At 41.8% G+C, this 24,754-nt stretch overlaps 1 protein-coding gene across 1 annotated transcript in view; it reads left to right on the forward strand.

The window, feature by feature from the left end:
* The window catches only part of LOC140229477 (multiple epidermal growth factor-like domains protein 8), a 97,500-nt gene that overhangs the window by 53,003 nt on the left and 19,743 nt on the right, over positions 1 to 24,754 (forward strand). Inside the window, exons 11-32 of the mRNA XM_072309730.1 lie at positions 968 to 1,046; positions 1,730 to 1,910; positions 2,806 to 2,975; positions 4,515 to 4,730; positions 5,845 to 6,060; positions 6,977 to 7,228; positions 8,908 to 9,011; positions 9,783 to 9,911; positions 10,601 to 10,708; positions 11,369 to 11,617; positions 12,926 to 13,083; positions 13,997 to 14,207; positions 15,017 to 15,239; positions 15,805 to 15,940; positions 16,743 to 16,990; positions 17,624 to 17,886; positions 18,608 to 18,800; positions 19,324 to 19,498; positions 19,968 to 20,128; positions 21,534 to 21,678; positions 23,215 to 23,467; positions 24,509 to 24,641. Of these exons, the coding sequence (XP_072165831.1) occupies positions 968 to 1,046; positions 1,730 to 1,910; positions 2,806 to 2,975; positions 4,515 to 4,730; positions 5,845 to 6,060; positions 6,977 to 7,228; positions 8,908 to 9,011; positions 9,783 to 9,911; positions 10,601 to 10,708; positions 11,369 to 11,617; positions 12,926 to 13,083; positions 13,997 to 14,207; positions 15,017 to 15,239; positions 15,805 to 15,940; positions 16,743 to 16,990; positions 17,624 to 17,886; positions 18,608 to 18,800; positions 19,324 to 19,498; positions 19,968 to 20,128; positions 21,534 to 21,678; positions 23,215 to 23,467; positions 24,509 to 24,641 (4,003 nt within the window). The remainder of the gene's footprint in view (positions 1 to 967; positions 1,047 to 1,729; positions 1,911 to 2,805; positions 2,976 to 4,514; positions 4,731 to 5,844; positions 6,061 to 6,976; positions 7,229 to 8,907; positions 9,012 to 9,782; positions 9,912 to 10,600; positions 10,709 to 11,368; positions 11,618 to 12,925; positions 13,084 to 13,996; positions 14,208 to 15,016; positions 15,240 to 15,804; positions 15,941 to 16,742; positions 16,991 to 17,623; positions 17,887 to 18,607; positions 18,801 to 19,323; positions 19,499 to 19,967; positions 20,129 to 21,533; positions 21,679 to 23,214; positions 23,468 to 24,508; positions 24,642 to 24,754) is intronic.

A 24,754-nucleotide genomic window follows, 5' to 3' on the forward strand; every position in this document is an offset into this window, starting at 1 on the left:
AAACAGAAGAAAACTGACCAGAAATGAATATAATTTATTAATGGAAATTTCACTAATTTCTTCATAAATGGGCAGAAAACTTACCAAAGAAAGGGGAATTCCATGAAAAAAAAATCATATTGCACAATAAATTCAACAAATTAAGACAGTAGAAATTGTTAATTTTACCATGAATTCATCATTGTAAAGTACATAATGCATGTGATGGGACACAGGCATGCCAAGTTCGATCCCTATCTCTTGATAGATAGCTGAGATCCAGGAGGGAGAGGGCAAAATACTGTATAAGGATGATAGCGGATTTATGTTAGCATTGGCGTCAATTCGCGAAAACAACATCTCGCGAAAATGTCTAGGACCTCCTCATTCGCGGAAATATCTGTGCGCAAAAATAACAGCGTAAAACCAAAACCAAATTTTTGGCAGGACCAGGTTGCAAACTAATGTAATTTTACGCCGTGAAAAGTTATGTCTGAAATGACACACACACACACACACACCCATGTATGTATGTATGTATGTATATGTATGTATATGCAAATCAAAGCCAATCATAATCCAACATTGATTACCCCATCCCGTGTGCCTCTACAAGGTCTTACATAGAGTAACTGATAAGTGCAATATCTCTGTAAACATGGTTTACAGGCACCATGCATGGCTATAGGGGATGACTGTAGGGGAGGTGATACAGTTCAACAAAGATGTTGATAAGGTGCAGGGAATACATGTAATTTCCCCTCTCATAACTGAATAGCAATTTTAGTTGATGGAGATCAATTTTCAAGAATCTGGTGTACGATTTTAGGTATTAACATGCATAATGAGATTTTGTATAGCAGTCAAATCGCTATGTGATACCAGGAAAATTGTTCCCGTAGGTGGGACCTTGTAATAAGAGGAATTGCTGTTTTCCCCCTCACAAGACTAACTGTGGATGAATTTTTTTCTTCCTCCCCTTTCACAGTGATAGAACCTGTGAGGTAGACCCAAGCTGTGGCTGGTGTACTGAGCCGGCCAGTTGCCTCAGCTTTTCAGCGAGTCAGGTGAGTTGGAAGCTGCAGTAATGTATGCATTGATTCAGAGCTACGGAATCTCCCTAAATGTGCAGGAGGGGTCCCCTGAAAACTTTGGGGATATTTTGTCTCATCCTGATTGCTGGAGAATGTATAGAAGTTGCCCCCCCCCCCCCCCCCCCCATTTGGGTAGAGTTTCTCCCAGTTAGCTGAAATAAATAAGAGAACAATGCAAAAACAAAAACGATAGTCCCGGATTGTGAGACTTTAGGGGTGAGGGGGAGTTTGGGTTTTTAGTCTTCGTGTGGGGGGGGGGGGGGGGGCGTTGCTTTTGTACAAGCCGGTCATTTTAGACAAAATTTGCAGCAATTAAGAAAGCATGTGACACAGGGCTAGATGCATACATTAAGACTCTTTTGAGCTGTGATGTTGAGTGTCAAAAGAACTGAAGCAATTAACAGGGGGGGGGAACAATTTGTAGGTTACGATATTTGAATAGTATAGAGTACGGTGATTTATATATTATATAATATAATTATTATATATTATATTATTTTATTATTATATCATATAATGTATCATTCTGATAAAGAAATGTTAGATAAGACTAGAATATGGCATATTTGTTGACAGTTTTGCTAAATACATGTTGTACTACATAGTGCAGTTTTAACTTATACTTCTCTCTGTCTCTCTTGTGAAATGTCCACCAGTCGTGTTCCGGTGATTTCGCAGCCGCAGCGTGCCCCGGTATCTGCAGCGCCCTGACGACGTGCGAAGCCTGCATGGTGTGGGGACAGGGGCCCCAGACCTCGACCTTTGACCCCAATGTGACCAGGGTCAATGGGCAGTGTGGTTGGTGCGTGCAGGATAGGCAGTGTTATCCACTCACAGGTGAGGAGGGGTCATGTCTCCATGGGTTGTCTGTTTGCTATATGACTTGAGAAGCGGGGCAGGAGTCAAAACCCACTGGGTAGGATCGTGCCAACTTTTACTGAGTCTGTACTATTTATTAGCTGGTTCCCAAACTCATCTTTTCCTTTGGGATGATAAGGAGCAGCAAACAAGCAGCTTCATACTCACCGTACTCTATACTGTATAGCCCGACCTTGATTATTGGACCATCTCTTATCTGAACTTCTCTACCATCTGTACATGTTCAGGCAGCGAAGACTAAAAAAAAAAAAAAGATGATTTCACACTCAAATGATTTACTAAGATTATTCCAAACAGAAAAATGTTATGAATTTTTACATTAAAATGTTTCAATTTCCGTAACAAAATGGACAATGATTTTAGATGGGCTGGCACAGATTACACCACTGTTATGGTGTAATGTCAGAAAACGGTTCGCTTATCTAAATACGTCAGAGTTTGTTCTACAATGTGGCAGTGAAAACTCATTTTTGGTATTTTATGCCCTAAGGACTCTTTTTTTTTTGGCAGCCCATATGTATTTATAGTATATATATTTTTCAGTTCTGATGAATCATACATATTTATGCTAAAAGAATTAGAACCAACACTTGCTGTCGGGCGAAAGCTCGGTGGTCTAGTGGAGATGACGCCTGTCCGATGATCAGGAGGTCGTAGGTTCCAATCCTGCTCGAGTATTTACGCCCGTGATTTTTTTTTAATCATGGCTACTACTAAAACACTGATCAATTCAGTGCGTATTTACGTCGATGTAGGGCAATTTGTCAATCAGTTGCAATAAAAATCATGCATATTGTTCTCTTATGGCCAGTAGATGAAATGATTTCACTTTGTTGTTCTCAACTTCCTTCAGCTCCAAGCGGTCGATGCCAGAGTCCCGGCTCCTCGGAAACCACGTCCGGTTGGTGGGGAAGCAGCGGGACCTTCATCTCAGACTTTGCCCAGTGCAAGACCCACGACTTCCCACCGGGCATGACGTGGATCAAGTACAGGCATCCGCAAAACTTGTCCCAGCCGGACGAGGTAAGTTTTGGAGTGATGGTTGTCAGTGAAACACATTAATCACATTTTATGCCGAGAGTTTTTGTATATACAGATGTATGACTCGTTTATATACATTCAAGAATGTATCATTTGCAAAAATTGGAATCTCAAATGTCAGTTCCTTATAGAGTGAACCCATTATGCATACAGATGTACTGTACATGTGCATTAGTTTGATGTTAAAATGTCCAGCAACGCTTTGTTGCTTTGCTATTACGTGCGTGCGTTAATTTACGTGTGTACAATTGTTTGTTTGTGTGTGTGTGTGTGTGTGTGTGTGTCTGTATTTGTATCTGTGTAGGTTTGTATGTGTGTGCATGTACAGGGCTGCACACTAACCCATTTTTTTTTCTACTAGTCCGATCTGTTTGTCAGACCAGTAGGTACCCAGTATTTCCGTGTTTAACTGGTCCATTCCTGAAAAAGTTACTGGTCCGACAGGGATTTTTACTGGTCAGGGACCGTCGGACCAGTGACAGGGTGCAGTGGTGGCATGTATGTGCTTGTGTCGGGTTTTCAAAAAGCTGCATGATGTATATGTTGGGTTTGAGTTTGTATAGGCTTTCTCTTTCTCGTACAATCGTGAAGTGATTGTCCACCACAAGACGATGAAAAATATGACAGAAATGGACCTACAGAGCAGAGGTCATGAAATGTGCATTTCTGCTCTTACATTGTTCATTTCTCAGTGCTATTGTCACTCTTCCATTACTACAGGCAACTAGACGATGTAAGGTGTTAGTGTAATCCTATGAGGCTTTAATCTCTCAATCCTGTAGGGAAGTTGTTAGTGTATCATGTCAATGGCTTTGTGAGACGACGGTTTGGAGAGAGTTAAACTTCTCCTTTTGTCATCCTCTTTCTTCATCTTCTCCTCGTCCTCTTTGAATTCTTTATCTTCCTTTCTCCTATCATTCCTCCTCCTTTTTCTCCTTTCCTCTTTTTCTCCTCTTGTTCCTCCTCCTCCTCTAATTCCCTTCTTCCTCTGCTATTTACTCATCCTCTTCTTCTTCTCTTTCTCATGTCTTCTCTCCCCTTTTCCTTCTTTTTCCTTCTCTCTTTGCTCTTCCTCCTTTACTTCTTGCTCTTTGTGCTCTTTATGCTCTTCTGCTATTTATTACCATATTCTTCGTCCTCTTCCTCTTCCTCCTCCTCCTCTTCCTCTTTATTCTCTTTCACCTCTTCTTCATTTTCCTCATTCTCCTCCTCCACCACTTTCTTTTTCTTTTGTCCTTCTCCTCCCTTCTCTTTCTCCTCTTCCTCTTCTTTCTCCTCCTCTCCCACCTCTTCCTCCTCTTTCTCCTCTTGCCCTCTTCCTCATCCTCTTTTCCTCTTCATTCTCATTCTTGTTCTTCTCCTCCACTTCTTTCTTTTCCCTCTTCCTTCTTCTCCCTTCTCTTCCTCCTCCTCCTCCTCTTCCCCTTTCCTTCCCTTTTCTCCTCCTCATCCTCCTTTCCTTCCTTCTTCTCCTCCTCTTCTTCCTCCTTCTCCTGTTCCACCTCCTCTTCCTTCCGTCAGCTCGCCATCATTTCCGAGACCGTGCAGACGCTGAAGTACATTCACCAGTTTGCGCTGGAGACCATCCAGGGGGGCACATACACAGCCGTCTACAAGGGCTACGTCTACCCCATGGAGGCTACCCCACCCCAATCAGAGACCCTAAAGGTCTGGCTCCATGCCAGCCAAGCTGATGCTGACCTCTTCATGAGCACAGACGCAGACTCGGCTAACAAGGTGTGTTTGATCACCCTGGCCTTGAGATGGCAAAACAACGTATCTACATTCAACCTCATTTCCAGTAAATCGAGCTTGAAGTTTTGCAAACCTACAGCTCTTTTTCTGTTTTTGTTCAACACTTTATATCTTACCCTAGAAGGATAAACAGTATCAGTAATAGAGTGCATGCAGATTGATTTCACTAGACCCTTTATTTTTAGAATAATTTGCATTTAATCAAAACATACGTTGTTTTGCCGTCTCAACATGACCACACTATTTCCATTGATACAGCAAAAGAATGAAAGTCTTGATCACTGGCGCGTGTATAATTCATTACAATGTCAATATGTGTGCGCTTCTGCAGCCGCGCATGGCGCGCAGCCTATTACTGCGTAAACATGTAGATGGCAAAACAACGTATTGCATGTAGATACATTGTTTTGCCAAGTCCATGCCCGACATGTGTTGAGCAGGGGCAAGCGTATCCCCGCTTACATTTGTTTTGCCAACAAAATTTGAACAATTCCCACTGGGAGGGAGCGTCATATTTCAGTAAAGGAATGGGTTCTGATTTCAAGATTTGGTCAAGGGTTAGATTATACGAAAATAAGCTGAAATATGTGACTAAGTCAATTTTCATGAATTTTCGACATTGTTTTGCCATCTCAAGGCCGACCCCTCCCTTCTCTTTCTCTTTTCTCTCACTCGCATCGTAAAAATTTTTACCTTCACCATGGAAGGAGGAGGGTAAGCGATCATCGGCATTGGTTTGTCTGTTTGCAAAATAACTCCAAAAGTTGTGAATGGATTTGAATGAAACTTGCAGTAAAAGCCAGTAATGACACAAGGAACAGATGATTAAATTTTTAAGTCGCAAAAGTTTCATGCCGCGAATATTTACGGTTTTACAGTGAAGACATAGTTCAAGTATTTCTGAAGTTTTATTCTAATCTGCAATTTGTATATGTTGAGTGTGTCTTTTATTATGTAAGTTGTAATACATGTTACTCTGTATTTTCTTTTATCTTTGCCTTGTGTTTTCTGTTTAATCCAGGAGGCACCCTAGGCCTTTCAGGTCACATTGTTGAATAAAGAAAGTTGAACAAAAGTTCATCTGTTTCAATTTCAGGAGCTGATTGCCTCCTTCAGTGGAAGCGGAGAGTCAACCGTGCTGGCCGAGCGGGACGTGTCCGGCGAGGCCATCTTCCCGGACACATCGGCCGGCAACCGGTACTACACCGAGCTGGTCCTGGAGAAGCCCATTCACACCATCACGTACCGCACCCAGTCGATGATGGAGCTTCTGTGGAATGGCAATATGCAGCACAGCACTTTCACATACCAGGTGATTAGCGCCCTCTATGGCTGAGTGATGGTTACTGTAAACGCATACTTGCCAACTAGTAAGATTTTATCCGATTCAGTAAGATTTTTTATGTTAAAAATAGCAAAATCAGATTTTCTGTCGGAGAAATCAGATTTTTAAAAAATATTTAGATATACAATTCATGTGTATTTTCTGAAGATTTGACTGAAAGTAAGATTTTTAACTTCAGTTTGCATATAAAGTAAGATTTTTGCAATCTATGAGTAAGATATTTCATCTTGAAATGTTGGCAGGTATGTAAACGTCCATATTTTTCGCGCAGATATCCTACCCAAAGCTCCTGATGACTAGAAAATAGACCTTACCACCAGGACAATAGAGCCACACTACTCATTTTATCTCTGAACACCTGCACAGACTCACAGACAGGAAACACACAAAGTAGTTGACTACATAAACATGTACTTGAAAGTTTTTTATTATCAGTGGTATAGTATTGGTGGAGATGAGGATTGAACTTTAAACTTTTTGCAAGATACCAAGAAACCACTAATATGAAATAATACAGAGCATACAAGTCCACGAGGAAATCAAGGTTTATTAGATGAAAATCAGTTCTGGAATGGCTGAGACATCCAAAAACAAAGTGAAACAAATCAATCTTAGTAAAAGATGGACCCCACATTTTATTAGGATTGCTCTATTTTGGATATGTCAGCCATTTCAAAACCATTTTTCATCAAATAAACGTTGAATCCCTCTTGGAAGTACATGCTCTTTCAAATTTCATAAGAGGTTTCCCAGTATCTTACCCAAAAATGTTAGAAACCTGAAGTTAGGTCGTAACCACAAATATGCAACCCCTTTAAAGGGAAAGGTTGGGTAAGAATGTACACCTAACAGTACATGATTGAATGCAATTAAATGTGGACAGGGCTTCAGTGCAGAATACATCCGACCATATGCTTCGGACTCCTGCACGGATTACTCCACGTGCTACGGCTGCCTGACGGACGCCTCGTGCGGCTGGTGTCCGCTGAGCGGCACGTGCGAGGAGCGCAACGGTGCCACCCTGGCCATGGACCACTGCGGCACGGCCTCGCGGCCGATCGAACACTACCTCGTCATCGACGTGGAGAGCTGCGGCAACTGCAGCCAGTACTGGAACTGCGATCACTGCACCTCAGTAAGTGTGATTCGGTTTGGGCTGTCCATAATGTGTAGTTGTTTTAAACAGGATTTCTCTGTGGACAGTGGAAGTGGACATGATCTTCTTTCTTTTTTTTTTTTTTATTATTTGATAATGAAATTTGTATGCCTCCGCCACGAAGTGTCGCCGGAGGCATTATGTTTTCGGGTTGTCCATCCGTCCGTCTGTCCGTCCGTCCTTCCTTCCATCCGTAATCAATTTTGTGGACAGCGTATCTAAAAACTTTTTGAGGTTTCCCAATGAAACTTGGCATGTACATGTATGAGTGGGCGATGTTGTGCCTATCAACTTTTGGGCGCACATGCTCAAGGTCAAAGGTCAAAAGGTCAAAGTCAAATGCTCAAAATTTCACTATTTCCCCTATATCTATTAAAAAAAAAAAAAGAATAAACTTGCGTTACGACCAGGTGAGCAGAATAGTCCGTCAGTTGACATTTCAGCACGCATCCATTTCATTGTATTGTATTGAATGCAATAACAACAGTTACCCCTTCCTTTTGATATTGCCAAATACCAGGCATGCTGTCAGGTGGATATGCTGGCAAGCACCATGTTGATAAGGATGACATGAATAACCATCACATCATAGAAACTAATCTCGGTGAATTAACAAACCAAAATGCCTGGTGGTACCAGAAAGGTGTAAGAAAAGGAGAGACAACTCCCTCGTAATTCATGCAAACACATGTTTGGGTTCAAAGTGTTACAATGGGATGTCTAGCATTCCATTATACGCTTTGAAGTCATGCTCTGCACCGCTCTAGTTGCAAGGTGAAGTTCGGAGATGAAAAACGCATTTCACCTTTCGTTGAATTACAAGCTTTATTTCCCCGTAAAATTTTAAATCGTATACTCGAATTGATTAAGAGTAGTTTAGGAAAGAATTCAATATTATAAACATGTATTTCTAGTTTCTTCGTAATGCGCAAATCGAAATGAAATGAAAATTAGGCCCTCTTAAAAACCTAATATTCTTCTATAATGCGCTCATTTCCGGATGTTAGTTTTCTGTCCTTTAATCTGGGATATTTTGATCTTTCAAATAAAGGTCTCCGCTAAAGCATGTTCCAGCGTGCTTTTAAACTATTTGCTGTTAAAATTGTCAGTTTTACACTGCATTTTGATTTGCTGCTCCAATTCAAGGTACACAAATTCATTGTTGCCATCACATTGAAAGAGAGAGAGCGAAATGCAGAAGGGGCAAGTATTTCTAGATGTGAGAGCGCTAGTCCCGATTATTGATGCTCTCTTTTGTCAAAGCACCTGATTTCCACCTGTAGTTAAGCGCATAACTTCTCGGCGGTGCCGCGCATCCTTCAAAGGAGAGCAGGAGTTGTCTCTCCTTTTCTTACACCTCCCTGGTGGTACGAATGACCCTTTTTTGCTTGTTTATATTTTTTTGTTTATATTTTTCTAAGATTTTCTTATATTTTTCTAAGATTTATAATGTTTGTTTTATGTTAAGTACTGTCTGGGGCAAATTATTTGTATAGGGCCCCATTTTTCTCTCTCTTCTTTCTTTCTATAAAACAACAACAACAACTTTTTTGCTTGTGTGCAAAGTGGAATTACGAACTGGTCTGTTTCTCTTTTACAAGTGTACTTGTTTTTTGTTGCTTTGTTTTTCACTGTATCCATTTTCTTTTCCTCCATAGGATCCCCTGTGTGAATGGGTTGCTGTTAATGCTTCCTGCACCAGGCGAGGGCGCTTTGACATCGCAGTCAGAGACGTCGGCCAGTGCAACCCACGTTGCCACGAGTAAGTGTGCCTCCAAACGTATGAAACCAGTGAGAACTCGAACACACAAGAGTGTGTAGAAGAGAGTGAAGAAAAAGAAGAAAAAGAGAGTGAGGAATTGACTGATACAGTAACCATAAATGTCCCACATAGAGGATTTGTGCCTTATAATAAAACAGTGTCATAAAAAGATGTGAGGGATGAAAATTCTCGTAAGTGGAGTAAAAAATGCCATGTTTGCAATGTTAGACTTGATTGATTTATCGTTGCTGTGATTTCATACTATTATACTGCAAAAGTGGATATTTTCGCGCTAGTATTTTTTTGCGCTTGACGGGGTAAGATGAATTTTCGCCTGTTCTTAATTGTGCAGAATCAGGATGTGAATTACTGGAACGTATGGCATGCAGAAATATTTGCGTGCTTTTATTTTTCGCGCTAGCTTCCGGTTGCACAAAATGTGTGAAAATTTCCACTTTTACAGTAGGCTACAGCACAAGACTTATGGTTGATCAATTGGTTTGAGACCAAGATTACAATAATGATTACTAGTGGTAATTTTCATGTTCAAGGCTGATGACGATGCATGCATTGACCGATTATTCACAGAATGATCAATTCTTAAGCTCTCATATTTCAAATATACATGTAAACTTTGGCGCTCTTGCAAGCAATGTACCATTGTGTCCGAAATCCTTGTTAGAGGGGCCTACCCGATGATCAGAAGGCATATTATAACAAGTTGTTTTACTCATGTTTTACTCCTCTCCCCTCATTCATCTCTTCCATCAGAATTACAGACTGTAAAAGTTGCATCGACATCAAGAAGTGTGCGTGGTGTGCGGATACCGGCACCTGTTTCCATTTCAATACCTACATCTCATCCTTTGTCCATGGCGAGTGCTCCCATTGGTTCGACATGTGAGTACATCCGTCATTCCCTTCAGATTGATATGGTCAGCTTACACACTTGGCCTGAATGTTACAATTTTTTTTTTGTTATTTGCCTTTTCGTTGGCATCCATTCGTCTCAAAGAGACGATGACGTAGTACTAGGCAAGAAGTCTACACTCTGCCTTGAGTGGCTGAATAGTCCCACTCTTGAATGGCAATCCCTGGAGCACATACAGCAGATGAAGTCCGTTGAAAAGCTTCTATCCGATAACTGCTACTTCTCACGTTGTGTCCATGTCTTGCGACATCGCTGGCAAGACCAGCAGTGTCTTCCCCAGAGTGCTACGAGCCTGGGCTGGTTGGATATGGAGAACCTTTTTCTTTTAATGGTGTGATATCTACTGTATTCGCTGTGTATTCGCTGTGCATTCATTTTGCAGTTGAATTTCAGTAATTTTTGTCATTGATGCTTCTATTTTTTCTTTTTTCTTGTTAATGGAACACCCATTGTATGTCAGGGCACAAATCCTTACTACATATAAGCCTGGAGCATGTGATCTGTAGTGTTCAAGCGAGCTTGTAGTCAGTTCATCTTTTTCAAGTTTCCCTTGTGCCATTGTACCATTCAATGCGATAGCAGAAAGTTGTTTGAAAATCATTGGAATGGAGGTCTGGGGTAAAAAATGATCTTTTTTTGTTGTTGCTGATGCGAACAGGGAGGATAATCAATGCCCGTCCTGCTCAGCCCACCAGACTTGCGGGGACTGTCTCAACACTTTCCAGTGTGGCTGGTGTGGGAACGTCAACGACCCCATCATTGGAGTGTAAGTTTATACGTGTACCCGACCTTTGCCGTCTTCTTGAATCCCCTGAAACCTTTTCAGGCTGCCTCAATGTCTCACACCATCACTCATGCTTTTACAAACTGGTCTCATTTATGATGGGACCCAACGAAAAAGCAATTTTGCTGAAACTTAGGTGATCAGTATTCTTTTCTATTTTTTTAGTACCATTTTGGATATTTTCAAATGATGTGATGAAGGAAAATCAAAGAGTGTACAAGTGTTTGCCATAATTTTCATTCTTATGAGTTGCTGATTTTGTCTGACATGTGTTTCAGCAAGTTGCACTTTGCAAAATCAAGCCCCCTTCCAGAGTTTCATTTTCACCTTAATACTTCTGAAAACAAAATGAAAATAATTCATAGATCCCCAAAGTAACAGTTTTGCGATAATACTTCTGAAAATAGAACAAAAATAGAGTATATATCTCCAATGTAACATGTTTGCCATGATACTACTGAAAATAAAATGAAAATAAATTATGAGTAAGTAGCAGTAATCCTTGCCAATTTTGATCAGTTTTTAACAATATCAGTGCATTGCTCTCAGTTACACATGGAAGTCGCTTTCCATTTGAGCTCAGCTCCTAGAGCCCCCTTTTATCTGGTTTTACTGCTCTGCTGCACTGTTTTAAATGTGCAGGTGTCACAATGGGGATTTCGGAGGCACTTTCTCCGACTCCAACTGCACGGAACTTGTCGCCGCGGCCCACAACACCAGCCTGGCTGACCCCGCCGACTGGTCCTATGCCATCTGCCCGGACGTGGACGAGTGCCGGCTGTTGCGGCACGATTGCCACGGCAACGCCACCTGCATCAACACCCACGAGGCGTACGAGTGCGAGTGCAACTATGGCTACGAGGGCGATGGCAAAGAAGAGTGCAACAGGACGTGAGTGATGATTGGTGGACAGGAGTCACATGTTCGGTTTTTTGATGTTTATTACCTCCGCCAAGGGGGGAGGTTATGTTTTTGTCACGGTTGGTTTGTTTGTTAGTTAGTTAGTTAGTTAGTTAGTTAGTTAGTTAGTTAGTTTCGTTTGTCCCTGTGCAAAATAACTGGAAAAGTAGTTAACGGATTTGGATGAAACTTCACAACAGGAAAGGTTGAGAATGACACAAGTAACAAATAATTAAATTTTGGTAGTGATCCAAGTAGTTTTGGGGAATTTATGAAGGATTTTTGATATTTTGACAGGTAGGGTCAATGAACTTGGGAGTTCAAGCTGCGCATTTTTGAGGTTTTCAAACGCACACTAAAGTGCATGCTCCACTTTCTGCTAGGGCGAGGCGCGCCGCGCAGCTGAGGGTTTATGACGTAACAAAGGCTTCTATATTGGGAAATCGGGCGATTTTTCAGCATTTATACCTATGGGTGGAAATCACTGTGGAAGAGCCCAAAGAGCTTTTCCCAAGGGGTGGAGAGGAGAAAAATCTCCTCAGTGGAAAGTAGCTGCTTGGCGGAGGTCTGCTCTCTCAGACTGCTTTTCTAGTTGTTCTATATTCCACATTTCAACAAATGAATAAACCATAAACATTACAATACAGAGGCATGGATGAATTGTCAAGTACAGCATTTAAGACAATTTAACATGTGAAATATTAGGAATCTACATAGAAGCATTGCTTGTAGGGTGTAGATTCCAGGCATCATAATCTAGAGATACCAACTGCTACTTTCTTGCAGTATTTAGAACAGTTGTTGTTGTTGGTTTTTTTTTTTTTACCCAAACTATTACAGGTTTCACTGAAAATACTTCTTTTTCCTGATTTTATTTCACTACACATGTCTATGGCAGGAAAGGTAGAAATATTGTTTTTCCATTGAAGAGAAAAATACACTTTTCAACAATCTGAATACTACAATGCTGTTTACAAGGTTGGCATCTGTGATAAATACTGAATGTTGAGGTTCATAAAATGGGTTTAAGAATTTAGCCAGTCAGAAGCGTTGGAATGAGTCACGTGTGCACTTTTTATTTTTTCATTAATATGTATGCAAATGCAAAGACTGAGCAACCCCCCCCCCCAAAAAAAAAAAAAAAAAAAAAAAAGCATAACAACTATTGAGCCTTACTCTGTAGCAGATCCCTCTATGCACATAGTACAAACTGATACATTTGCTTTCTTGATTTAGTCTGGCTACATATGAAAAATGTCTCTCATTGATACATTCGATTTCGTAACGTTGCTTCGGCAGATGTTATCACACCTGTGAGTATGGCCACTGCAGCGGAGCCCCTGACTATGAGTGTATCTGCGACTTGGGGTGGACCGGGCTCAGCTGTAACATCAGCTGTGGTTGCAACAACCACAGCACCTGTGTGAATGGTGTGGGACTATGTGACGAGTGCCAAGGTAAACAAGCAGTAGACACCATGTTTTCTGTCTTTGATTATGGAGGTATTTCTGTTTTATCTTTATGTCCTTAAGGCTCAGTAATGACCTCTTGGTGGAACCACAGTTGGAGCAAAAACTATTTTGTTCACATTTTTAAATTCTTTATTTAGCATGTTGGGCTAATATGTGATGCATCTTCATGTCCCCCACATAAAGTCAAAGTCAGAGATCATATTAAAAGGAACAAGAAAAATGTGCGCAAAACCAACTTTGACAGTATAACATTTACAGAGTTCTTTTTTTTCTTTTCAATATTTCCCTTGCAATGAGGTAGGCAAATTATAAATCGATTTTAAGCTTAGTATCTGGAGAATTCCTATCTGCCAAAAACCCCCTTGAGATATTTTCCTCACATTATACAGTATGGCTTTCATGATGATGTATCACATGTGAGTTTAAACTTGAAAGCAACTCTTTCATCCGTTAGTGCTTCACCCCACACCATAAATGAGACAAGCTGTCGGGATGCTATTATATACGAGTTGTAAAACAGACTTTCATGAGTTCATTGTCATCCTGTTGTTGTGTGAGGACGGTCTTCATGTCCACGCCATATTCAGCTACCATAAATGTGCAATAATTTCAGTGATGAGATGATAGAATAAAGGCAAGCTCTGCCATCTACTTTATTTCTGCATTCTCACCGTTTTAAAAGACTGATTTACAGGTGCTTAAAACATGTGAAGTGTGTTGCTCATTGCTGGGCAAGGACTGAATTTCGGAACAAGTGCTGCTAGTTCTGATAGATCATCCATTGAACGAGATGGTATGAAGGATTAGCAGAACTAAAATTGCGCCAGATTTTATTCTGGCGGTTTTCAGAGAAAAATAGATGAACTCTTTCTGATATGGGATCTGCCTCGCTTCACAGATTGGTCAACAGGAACTTACTGCGAGCTGTGCCTGTCTGGTAGCTATGGCAACGCCACCACGCCTGCGGGCTGCCAGGAGTGTGACTGCCATGGCCATGGCAACGCGTCGCTAGGCAACTGCCACGGACAGACAGGGGTCTGCTACTGCACGGGAAATACGGTCGGGGACCACTGCGAAAACTGCGTGGAGGGCTTCTTTGGAGAACCACAGTAAGGAAACCTTCCCAGCATAGAACCGAGAATTTGTATAAGACAGTTTTAAGGTCTTTATAGTCGACTTCCTTCATATTTCAATATTAAGGAAAAGATGAATAGACAGATACTGTACACGCCGAATATTTCGTGAGGTTTTTATTTTCACGGACTTCGTGAGTGGGATGCTTTTTGCAAATTTGAAAACACGCAAAAATATTGACTCTCCTTCTGACACATTAAAATGTGATGTGCACGCATACATTTCTCCTTTCAGAACTGTACTCCACTATCTCGAATTTAACCACACGTGAAATCGTCGGGGAGTCCTGATTCGCAAAGAATTGAACTCGCTAAATATATAGCCTATACAGTAGATAGAATAGATTGATAGACAGTCTGAGAGAAGGGGCTTTTATTTTTTAGTGCATCAGTAGATAGAATAGATTGATAGACAGTCTGAGAGAAGGGGCTTTTATTTTTTAATGCATCAGTTATCAACTAGCAAGTGTGTGATACAGCATGATTATCATGAAAAAATGTCAATAAAGGGGGATGGCTTTTTGTGGGTAAAGCAAATATGGACAAAAGGAGATTTAACGACGATATGGTAGATTTTTTTTTTTTTTTTTTTTTTTTTTTTTTTTTTTTTAATGCATCAGTTATCAACTAGCAAGTGTATATGGTAGATGTACTGTGCATTATCTATACAACTGTTAATGTAGTTATAAACTGACACATATATTTACAATTTATGTTTACCATGTGATTTAGATTGATACATGCTAATGCTTTTAGAAACTTTAAAATCTCATCTGTCACCATAGCAACGGAGGCAAGTGCTACCAGGAGTGCCATGGGCGGACCGTCATCACCTCGGCCCACTCCTCCAGCCTGGGATCGTACGAGGGGGGCGGGATGGTCGATCCCGGGCGGGGCTACTGCCTCTGGATCCTGACCCCCTTTGGCTCACTGGAGGAGGCAGCGGGGGCCACCAGGTCGCCCGGTGCCGTGGTGCTCACGGTGGATTCCATTGAAGTGGAGTGCGGGGTGAGTTGTGTTGTTGGCGGCAGAGGGTCGCTAGTGCCTTCTCAAAGAGGCAGTACTGCACTGCTCTCACGTAAAATTAATTACATGACACTGTATGAGATAATTTCCACACCAAGCAAAAATTGGTTGAAAATAAGGTGAGCAGAATCTATAACGTTTTTGGGTCAATTACTTATCAACTACATGATTGCCCTTTCCCTGAAAATTTCTATACCTCCATTCTCTTTTGCATCTCTTGTAATTTTAATTCAACGCTGAGCAGGGATAGAAGAAGTATCCAAGAGTTTGCTCTTAGATTTCATATTGCCACATTATTTGCAAGTTCGTACATTACCAGACTCCTATAATACCAGAGGGCTTCAAATTTGCAAGGAATGGATTACACTTAACCCGTTGAGAACGGACCGATTTTTTTGCTACAACATGTATTTCCCATAGACACCTGCCCGAGTATACTCAGCACTTGTCTTCAGTGGGTTTAAGTAATTCCTTGCTTGTGCTAACATTGTAGTCTTCTACATAAATCTCTAAAAGATACTTGGCTCTTCACTCTTCAAATCCACAGAGAGATACCGTCTACGTGTATGACGGCGTGCCGCAGTACCTCCACGAGGACTTTGCCGCCATGGGGGAGAGCTCGGAGATCGGAGTCTACTGCGGCCATGATGACAACAGCTCCCTCCAGGCTACAGCCTATTCCGGTGAGTTCATTGATCTTCATTCATCGAAATCTTATCCCAAATCATCATCAATCATTGTTTATTTTTCCCTTTCTCTGTTGGGATGTGTGCCCCATATCCCCTTCTATGGTCTTTCACCAGGTGGCCATGCATGTGATAGCCACCCAAATATTTTAATGTCCTCAGCGTGAGTCTTAGTCGAGTCCAGGCCATGTGGTGTCTGCCCTAAATGAAATAGATCAAAAGTTTGTGAAGATGTTTTCTTGCCAGACTTTGCCATTCAGGAAGGCGACATTCCGCTAAAAGAACTGAACCCCTCCCCTTTGCCGAAAGCTGTTAGTATTGTTGCCGCAGGTTTGCATAGGACAGAAACCACCTGCATAATGATACCAAGCTCTCTTTTGTTCATTTCTTTAGGTGAATACTTTGATAAGATGTACACATTCTTGGAGGAACTTTAGAAAGGGAGAGGGGATGGGATATCAGACCTCCCAACCAAACTGACTTTGGAGGAAAGAATCTGAATTTTTACTATTCCCAGCTCTTGTTTCAACAGGAGTTTCCTATTTTTTTCTGGATAATTTTACTACACACTGTTATTGGAACTGCTCTTTCTTTCCTACTTTTGAGCCATATCATCCCTATTTTTCAGTCAGAAAGGTTTGGAGGTCTAGGATATGTAATTGTATGAAAGATATTTACTCAGGAGTTATAGGGATTTGTATGGGTAATAAAAAGAAGTAGCTGAATCAGCTCAGATAATGGTTTCACAAGAACATCCGGGCCATAGTGTCTGACCATTCTGTCGTCTTCCCGCGTCCAGGTGTGATGACCATCGTCTTCCAGGCCAACGTCAGCGCTGCGTCGCCGACCCAGGGCTTCACGGCCATCTACGACGTGCGCACCTGCGGCGAGGACTGCGACGGCAACTGGTACTGCGCCGAGGAAGAGGACGAAACGGACGAGGAGGAGGTGTGCGAATGCAGCCCGGGATTCGCCGGGGACAACTGCCAGACGGAGGAGTGCCCAAACAACTGTGGCTTGGCCGACGGAAACGGAATGTGCAATGACGTGAGTATGGAGATGGAATGGTACAATGTTGCTTTGTTATGTGCTTAATATTTCACATTTTCTGCAAGATGCCAAATAGTTCACATTTTCTTGGAGAAACACATGCAAGAAAAAAAGTTTTTCCTCATTTTGTCAATCAAAAGCAGTTATGAAAGCCCCGAAATGCCAGATTTTTGTTGCAGTGCTTTGTGGTGTGTGGTCTTCATTGCATGCGTGATTGCATGAATTATGAGAATAGAGGACAGACATGTCATACAAACTTTTGGCAGACCAAAATTATGTTTGACCACACCTTCAGATCTGTGAGCATGTGTAGTACATTCATGGTCTTGTCTTTTTTTCTGTCAGGTCAAGAAAAATATCAGAAAATGGCTTCAAAATTGCGACTTGATGGGAGTGCATTCAGAATTCTTTGGCACCTATCATTCTTGCATCCCTGTTATTAAATCTTTTGCATTAATGTTTGATTTGGCAGTAAGATTGCTTTAAGGTGGTGGTTTTTTTTTTCATTTTGTTGGTAAGGAACAAGTGCATTTTGTTTTTGTTTTTTATTTGTATGGACACACTAATGTGTAAGTGATAGTTGCGATGCATCTGTGTCCAAGTTCTCTGTTTTCTTACTTTGTTCCACAGGACTTGAACTTGTGCCAGTGTAATTCGGGCTATGGTGGTGATGGCTGTGAGCACCCGCACACAATGGCCGAGAGGGAATCGGACGCCAGGGCTGTGTGGTCCACGCTGTACGATGCCTCCCGGCTAGCCAGTAACGACCTCACGGCGGCCAGGGTCGGGCCCGTGAGCCGCATGGGGCACGTGATGGTGGCCGACGGGGCAGGGGTGCTCTGGGTCTTCGGGGGCTACGCCCAGGACGACCACCGGCTGGACGATGTTTGGAGGTGAGCCGCAATGTCGCTTGAGATCACACAGTTAGGAGAATGCAGTGTTGATGGACGCATTCCAGCAAAGAGGGCAGGAACAGATAGTTTTGGTGCTAATAGTAATTAGTGTTTCAAGAGATGGTTGTCATCTTTTTATGATAAGGAAACAGTTATGTTGTCGTCGATGGGTAGGGTAATATCACTCACTCATTCCTGCAACCATTATGGATCATCGTTGGGACATGAGGAAGATTCTCCAGGCCGTTCGGTTGGCAGCTATCCTAATAATGAGGGTAATATAAGGGTAACATAACATTGACAATTTTGATAATGATAGAATTTGTAACCCAGATAATAACAGGTGGTTGTGATTATAATGTCATAATGATACTGATGACAATGATACAATTGTACAGATATGCACTCTTATGGAGAGCTGCAGCAAAAAATCATCTCTCAAAAATCATCAGTTGTCTACTACTGTACTTAAAATTAAAAAAAAAAAAAACAATTCAGCAATACATTTTTCTATTCAGAAAACGGCATTGATGATGAATATGATGGTGTGATGATGATGCTGACCACTACAATAATGCTGGTGATATGATTGAAGATATATGGTAGTTATCTCAGAGTTGGCAACTCTTGGCCCAACTTTCCTCTTACCACACTTTCATCACATATATGTATGTTTTTTTTACAACCTGTTACAACTTTCCTCCGCCCCGCCCTGCCACAGCTACCAACCAGCAACATCCACCTGGACCCACCACCCCCACAATGGAGGAGCGGTCCCGGCGGCCCGCAGCCACCATGCCGCCGCCATGGTGTCCACCAATACCTTGATCATGAGCGGCGGTCTGTCGGACACGGGCATCTACGGCGACTGGTGGGAGTACAACTTGACCACTGGCGTCTGGACGCAGCTTGTGGTCAGTCTCGCTGAGAAAAACTTACACGAAATCTCACTGCTAATAACCCTCCAAAATGTACTGGTCACTTTGATAATTGTGTAATGTGAATACGTCAAGGACAGAAAACATTTTGCTAGAATCCTGAAATATACCTCATCACAATTAGGCTGTTCTATGGAAAACATGGCAGTGATTACCAAAAGAGGAATTGTCCCTTGAACAGATATTCAACTTAGAGCTGTCTATTTAAGTCAGATTTAAAAAAAAATAAATAAATTTGTCATCAGAGCTGGTTAAATTCCTTGTTCAGATCTTAGTTTCTTCATTTGCAAAGATATCGAGAGCTGTGTCATCTGTTCTGTGAGCTTTTGAAAAGATGATCATTACAGAATAGATACGCCTGCTCTTACATTCTACATGAGAAAGGCATTCTATTGGCTGATAGCAGACATGTGACACAACAGACCATCCTCTGATGACAGCCCACATACTTTCACACACCTCTTACCTTATTAATGTTCATCCTTTCCTTAACCCTTAGGCCCCCATTACGGATCTGGAGATCGCCGGTCACACAATGACACAGGTCGACAAGACCACTCTCATCGTCGTTGGGGGCTACTCGCCCGACGACGGCCTCGTGGCCAGGATCATCGACTTTGACACGTCCACACTGATTGGCCGCTACAAGAACTCTGGGGGCACACCGCCAACTGGTAAGGAAAAAAAAAAAGCGACAAAAAAGCCACAATGTATTTTCTGAATTGTGTTATGACCAAAAATCACACTGAGAATGATCGCACTAAGGAATCAATATATTAAGTGTTCAGGCGGTTTATTTTACAGTAATATTTCAAGCACAGACTTGTCATTCAGTATTACTAAAACACAATACTTATATATCAGGACAATAACAATGCAATCACTTGAAAATGCATTATTTTACGGCCGAATGTAAAATTGCAAAGTCCATGTAATCCCCCAGTTTTGTCCAAAGATGATGTTCGATGCACTGATGAATGATTCCTTCGACGTAAATAAATGGGCACAGGTAGGTTACTGTAACCCAAAGTATGAATCCACAGTGATATGTGTAGAATCTGTATGACCGACCATAAACCATCATTCATTTATATGAAACATTGTATTGATTGTTCTACTGTTCCCTTGGGTCTCCTCCCACAGGCTTGTATGGACATTCGGCTGTGTGGCACCAAGCTACCGAGTCGCTCTACGTCTTTGGAGGCTACCGCTTCCACCTGGATGAGCTGGCCGTCTCCAACAAGCTCTACGCATTCCACTACCCCATGGCCAGCTGGAGTATTCTGCCTGCTGAGGGTTTCCAGGTAAAACTTGTGTTTTCAAATGTACAGATGCAGGCATCATTCTTATTTAACTCTTTGTATGCTGTGGGTGCTGAGTGGCACAGAAAACCCCATAGTGTTATGCTCACTGTCCACGTACAGTACCCTGGCGCAGAAAGTGTTAACCCTAAAAAGACTGGGCTATTTTGGTAGCTCGAAAGACTGGGGGGGGGGGGGGCCTAAAGGGCCCCCCCTTAAGATCTCGGCCGTGGATCGCGCGATCGCCGCGGAAATTTGCACAATGGTAGTGTGCGATGTAATCTACAAGATCGTATATTCAAATTTTACAAAAAAATCTTCTTTTATTTTATTTTGATTAATTATGCTAATTTATGCGAGAAATCAGACTCGTTGATCTAAATCAGTAAATAAAGCTCCAAAAGTGCTCATTTTTGGTCTAATTATTCTTTGTGGCATTCTTAGCAAATGTACTTGAAAAAAAATTTGGTATCAAATTTAATTTCTTATTTATTTTATTGTTTTATGAATTTCTTATGTATTTCTTTGTTTTTTCGACCTTTTGTTTTTGTTATTTTTTAACAAAATTTGTGGCAGACACTTTTTGAAGCATAATACTCCTAACACAAATTAATTTTAGCCATTGAGAGTAAAAATAAGCATATTTATACGAACCATGTGAAAAAACTCAATTTGCATTGACTTTGTACACAAAATCACATTTTTGAGCCATTTTCGGCCTCATGTGCATGTACAAAAAGTTATGTAACTTCAGAACCGTACCCCCGGGCGTCACAAATTTGGTGTCAAAATGTGCGGGAAACTCGAAAGAAAAAAGTCATAGAGCAACGCGGTGAGAGCATTGCGTGTTGCAGAGTAATCGCGCGAAATGTCGGGGGGGGGGGCCTTTTAGGCCCCCCCCCCAGTCTTTTTAGGGTTAAAGATCTTGAGCCCAATATACAGCCAACTAACTTTCATGTGGAAGTAGCATTTGGTGTGAGAATAGCTGGTGTCAAAATTTGGCTCAAGCTTTCGACCTTGTCAAATTTATGTAGAGTAAAGCGAGGATATAGTAGACAATTGAAGTAAAGTTAGGATATCGTCGCTGGGGCGACAAGACCTTGTGTCTACAAAGTGTCAAATGTTCAGGAAAGGAAGAAAACATGGCAGCCAAAGCACTATATCAAATGGGATACTCTTTCTTTGACATGCCTTGGTGACCTAGTTTTAGGGGTATAAGACAGCTACATGTAGGATTTGGACAGGACATGATTTAACTGATTATCTGACCATTAATCCAAACAGTCATTTTCACCAAAATTTGAGATACAAGGTCTTGTCACCCCAGCGATGATATGTAATAATGATATCTTTAAATATTTGTGGTGTTTTCCTGACACCTAGTGATAAAAATATCATCCCTCTGCAGCCCGCTGCTCGTATGTACCACTCCGCCGTCACCTTCTCGGACTACCTGCTGGTCCTTGGGGGCCATGGGGCCGGCTCGGCCATCGAGCACAGCGTGGTGGCCTACCACTACGCTTGCAACAGGTGGCAAGTCCTGGACGGAGAAGGTAAGCAGTTGGCTAGTCTCTCTGAGGAGGGCTGCTGAGCAGCATTACCACTCCCGGTAAAATCCGAACGCATGGCTCAAGTCTTGTATGGTGTTGTATATTGTTGGTGTTCCGGATGCATGATGGGGAAAATAGTTGAATTTCGTAAATTTATGGGCCCATTTCAAAAAGTGAATGATGCACAGGCTCATTTCATGGATCTGTGAGAATTGGATGCTCTCGTTTAACTTTGGAAACAGGTGTTAAACCCACTCGCTCTGCTTGTGGGTTAAACAGTTGCAAAGTTAAACTTGTGATCCAATTCTCACTGATTCACTCTCTTCTGTGCATCATTTGTATGACATGACAAATTATTCAGTTCAGTTCAATTCAGTTCAATTTACTTTTATTTGATTATTTCTTAAAATCACATTCCAAATCTTTACTGAGATGTACACTATGAGTTAGAGGAGAAAAATCATGCAAAAATGGAAATGGACATTCTTTTTACGATACAATTTAGAATCAAGGTTTGGGGAAAAATCCAAGTATGGAAAATTGCAGTTAGACCATCTGGTTGTTAAATGAAACAGTATTTAGCCAAAGTGGGCATTAGATCAAGTGAGGATCAGACCATACAGACATTAGGCAAAATTGATAGTAGACCAAATGAGTTTAGCTGTAGTGGTGTCAGACAAACTGGGAAGCAGACCACCTGATATTAGACCATGTGGCAATAAACCCTTATGCAGGCCTTCTTTATGGCCAGCTATTCTTGAAGGAGGGTATTCAGTAGATGCACTTCAGTGGGCTGGGCATCTTCTACAAAGTATATGCCCCCCCCCCCCCCCCCCCCCCCCGCAAAAGAACCCCAGAAAAATAAAAGAATAAAAGGATGAAAAGAAGAATGAAGATCGTTACTTCTACCTACATGAGCTGTACCATATGTCCCCCCAAAAATTACAATGGAACCTTCCGCAATGATAACTTTAAAAGAAGTGATTCAATCCAAATACAAATTCAGGGTAGGAAATTATAACTCATTGCCCACATCTTACAGAAAACTATAACTCATTGCCTACATCTTACAGAAAACCCCATTCGATTTGCTTCAGTGGTCAAAGAAAAATGAGGAATTTTGTAGAGGATGTCAAGAATCTCTTCCCTCCAAGTTCTGTCTATTGTATTCACACACAAAAGCATGGACGTGCTAAACTTGGAAGAATCAGACTCATGACATGCTTTACAACATTCCACATTTCTCTGTGACTGCTTAACCAAATTGAATGGGGTTTTCTGCAAAATAGAGCTAAGATGTTATATTTTAAGACCCTGAAGTAGCATTGAGACAGTTTAATCATATTGGGTGTTATCATGCGAAAATTTGATTGTAATTTTTTGGGGGGACATACTGTACTACAATCTGCCTCAAGTGCAGTGCAGCTTAGGTCTTGTATGCTGCAAAGTATTGCTAATGAAGCACAATTTTCATATGTTACGTTGAGTTTGTATTTAGCTTATTGCAAGCTTATATCTTCCTATTGCTGTGTCCTTTAGGTTTGTCCGTCGGGGCCGAAGCCGAGCTGCTTCACAGCCAGGCGGCTGTGCTCAGCAACGGCGTGGTCTACCAGTTTGGTGGCTTCAACGGGGCCACCCATGGAACGATGAGAGCGGGCGTCGTGCCCACCGACCTCTGCACCCTGCAGTCCACGGTGAACGACTGCGTGTCCACTCCCGGCTGTTCGGCGTGCGTGGAGGGCGCGGCCACGTTGGTGGCGTGCTTGTCTAACCACGACCTGTCATCCAGCAGGTAAGTTCGAGAGAAACTAGGAGCCATGCCTTTCATCAGCCTTGATCCCGTTCTGTGGGAACAAAATTCTCATTTTTTGAAGGAGATCAATATAGCACTCTCCCAGAACATGGCACTGTCATTACTTTGTTCTCTTAGGAAACTACACCCCACCCCCTCCTCATCTTTGCAAAGGATATTGTGTTTGTAATTTTAGGTAAGGCATGAAGTGTTAATACTCATACATCTGTATGCAATATGAAGTGTGATTCAGTATATTGATAAGCCATATGAGATATGAAGTGTATGAAATATGTACATTGGTGGTAGGCTGATATTAGCAAAATATAGGGACAGACGTACAGTGTACACATGCCAGCCCGTAGCCCATTACACAGTATTCACTCCCTCATACTTCCAATAGACTACCTATGTTCTCATCATTACATCAAGGAGAATTCAAACCAATTTGTTTGTCGAATATTTGTTTTGAATTTTGTTTTGCATTTATTCTCTGTTTATTAAAAAGATGATTTAGATGCATTATCATATGAGGGGAAGGAGAAGTTTGGTACAACGCGTAGCCAGCTGCTTTGTAATGATTTACCATCAGTCGTAGAGTTGATTGCAACTCCATGTTATCAGGGGCCCCAGATACTGTATATTGGGCTAAATTCACAAATGCAGTCAAACCTGTCTAGTGACCACCTACAGGAGACAAAAAGTGACCCATTATATGCAGGTGGCCACTGAGACAGGTTTGACTGTGTATTTAAGATGAAATCCATGGTTTTATATGTGGTATATGGACTGAAACAAGTGTGAAATACACGTATGCTTACCTACCACTCGTGCTTATCTTCTTATGTTTTCGTATCGGATGTCTGTTGGTGTATGTGGAACAATGTATTTCATGCACATTAACACAGTCAAACTTGTAGGTAATCCACTGACAACATTTCAACTGCCTCTATGAATGATTCTATCCATACTGATTAGGAGCGACAAAATTATCCCGTGTATCCAAACAGTTCAATTTGCCTGTTCATTTCATTCTTGTAGCTGCCCGTCGCCAAGGGTCCTGCAAAATGGGAGCGTCTGCAACATTGCTTACATTGAGGCCCGGGACTGCAGGGCCCGGACCATCTGCGGGGAATGTGTAACGGTCTTCCCTGCCCACATCGACGCCGACCAGGTAAGGGGAAAGTACTGTAGTCTCCACAGTTGCTACACCACTTCATTATTACGATGTATGTCGAGTTACATGGTACAGTAGTGCTGTGACTTCTATGCAGCCAGGTCTAGTAC

This window comes from Diadema setosum, chromosome 6 (genome assembly GCF_964275005.1).
Source record: "Diadema setosum chromosome 6, eeDiaSeto1, whole genome shotgun sequence".
Taxonomy (NCBI): domain Eukaryota; kingdom Metazoa; phylum Echinodermata; class Echinoidea; order Diadematoida; family Diadematidae; genus Diadema; species Diadema setosum.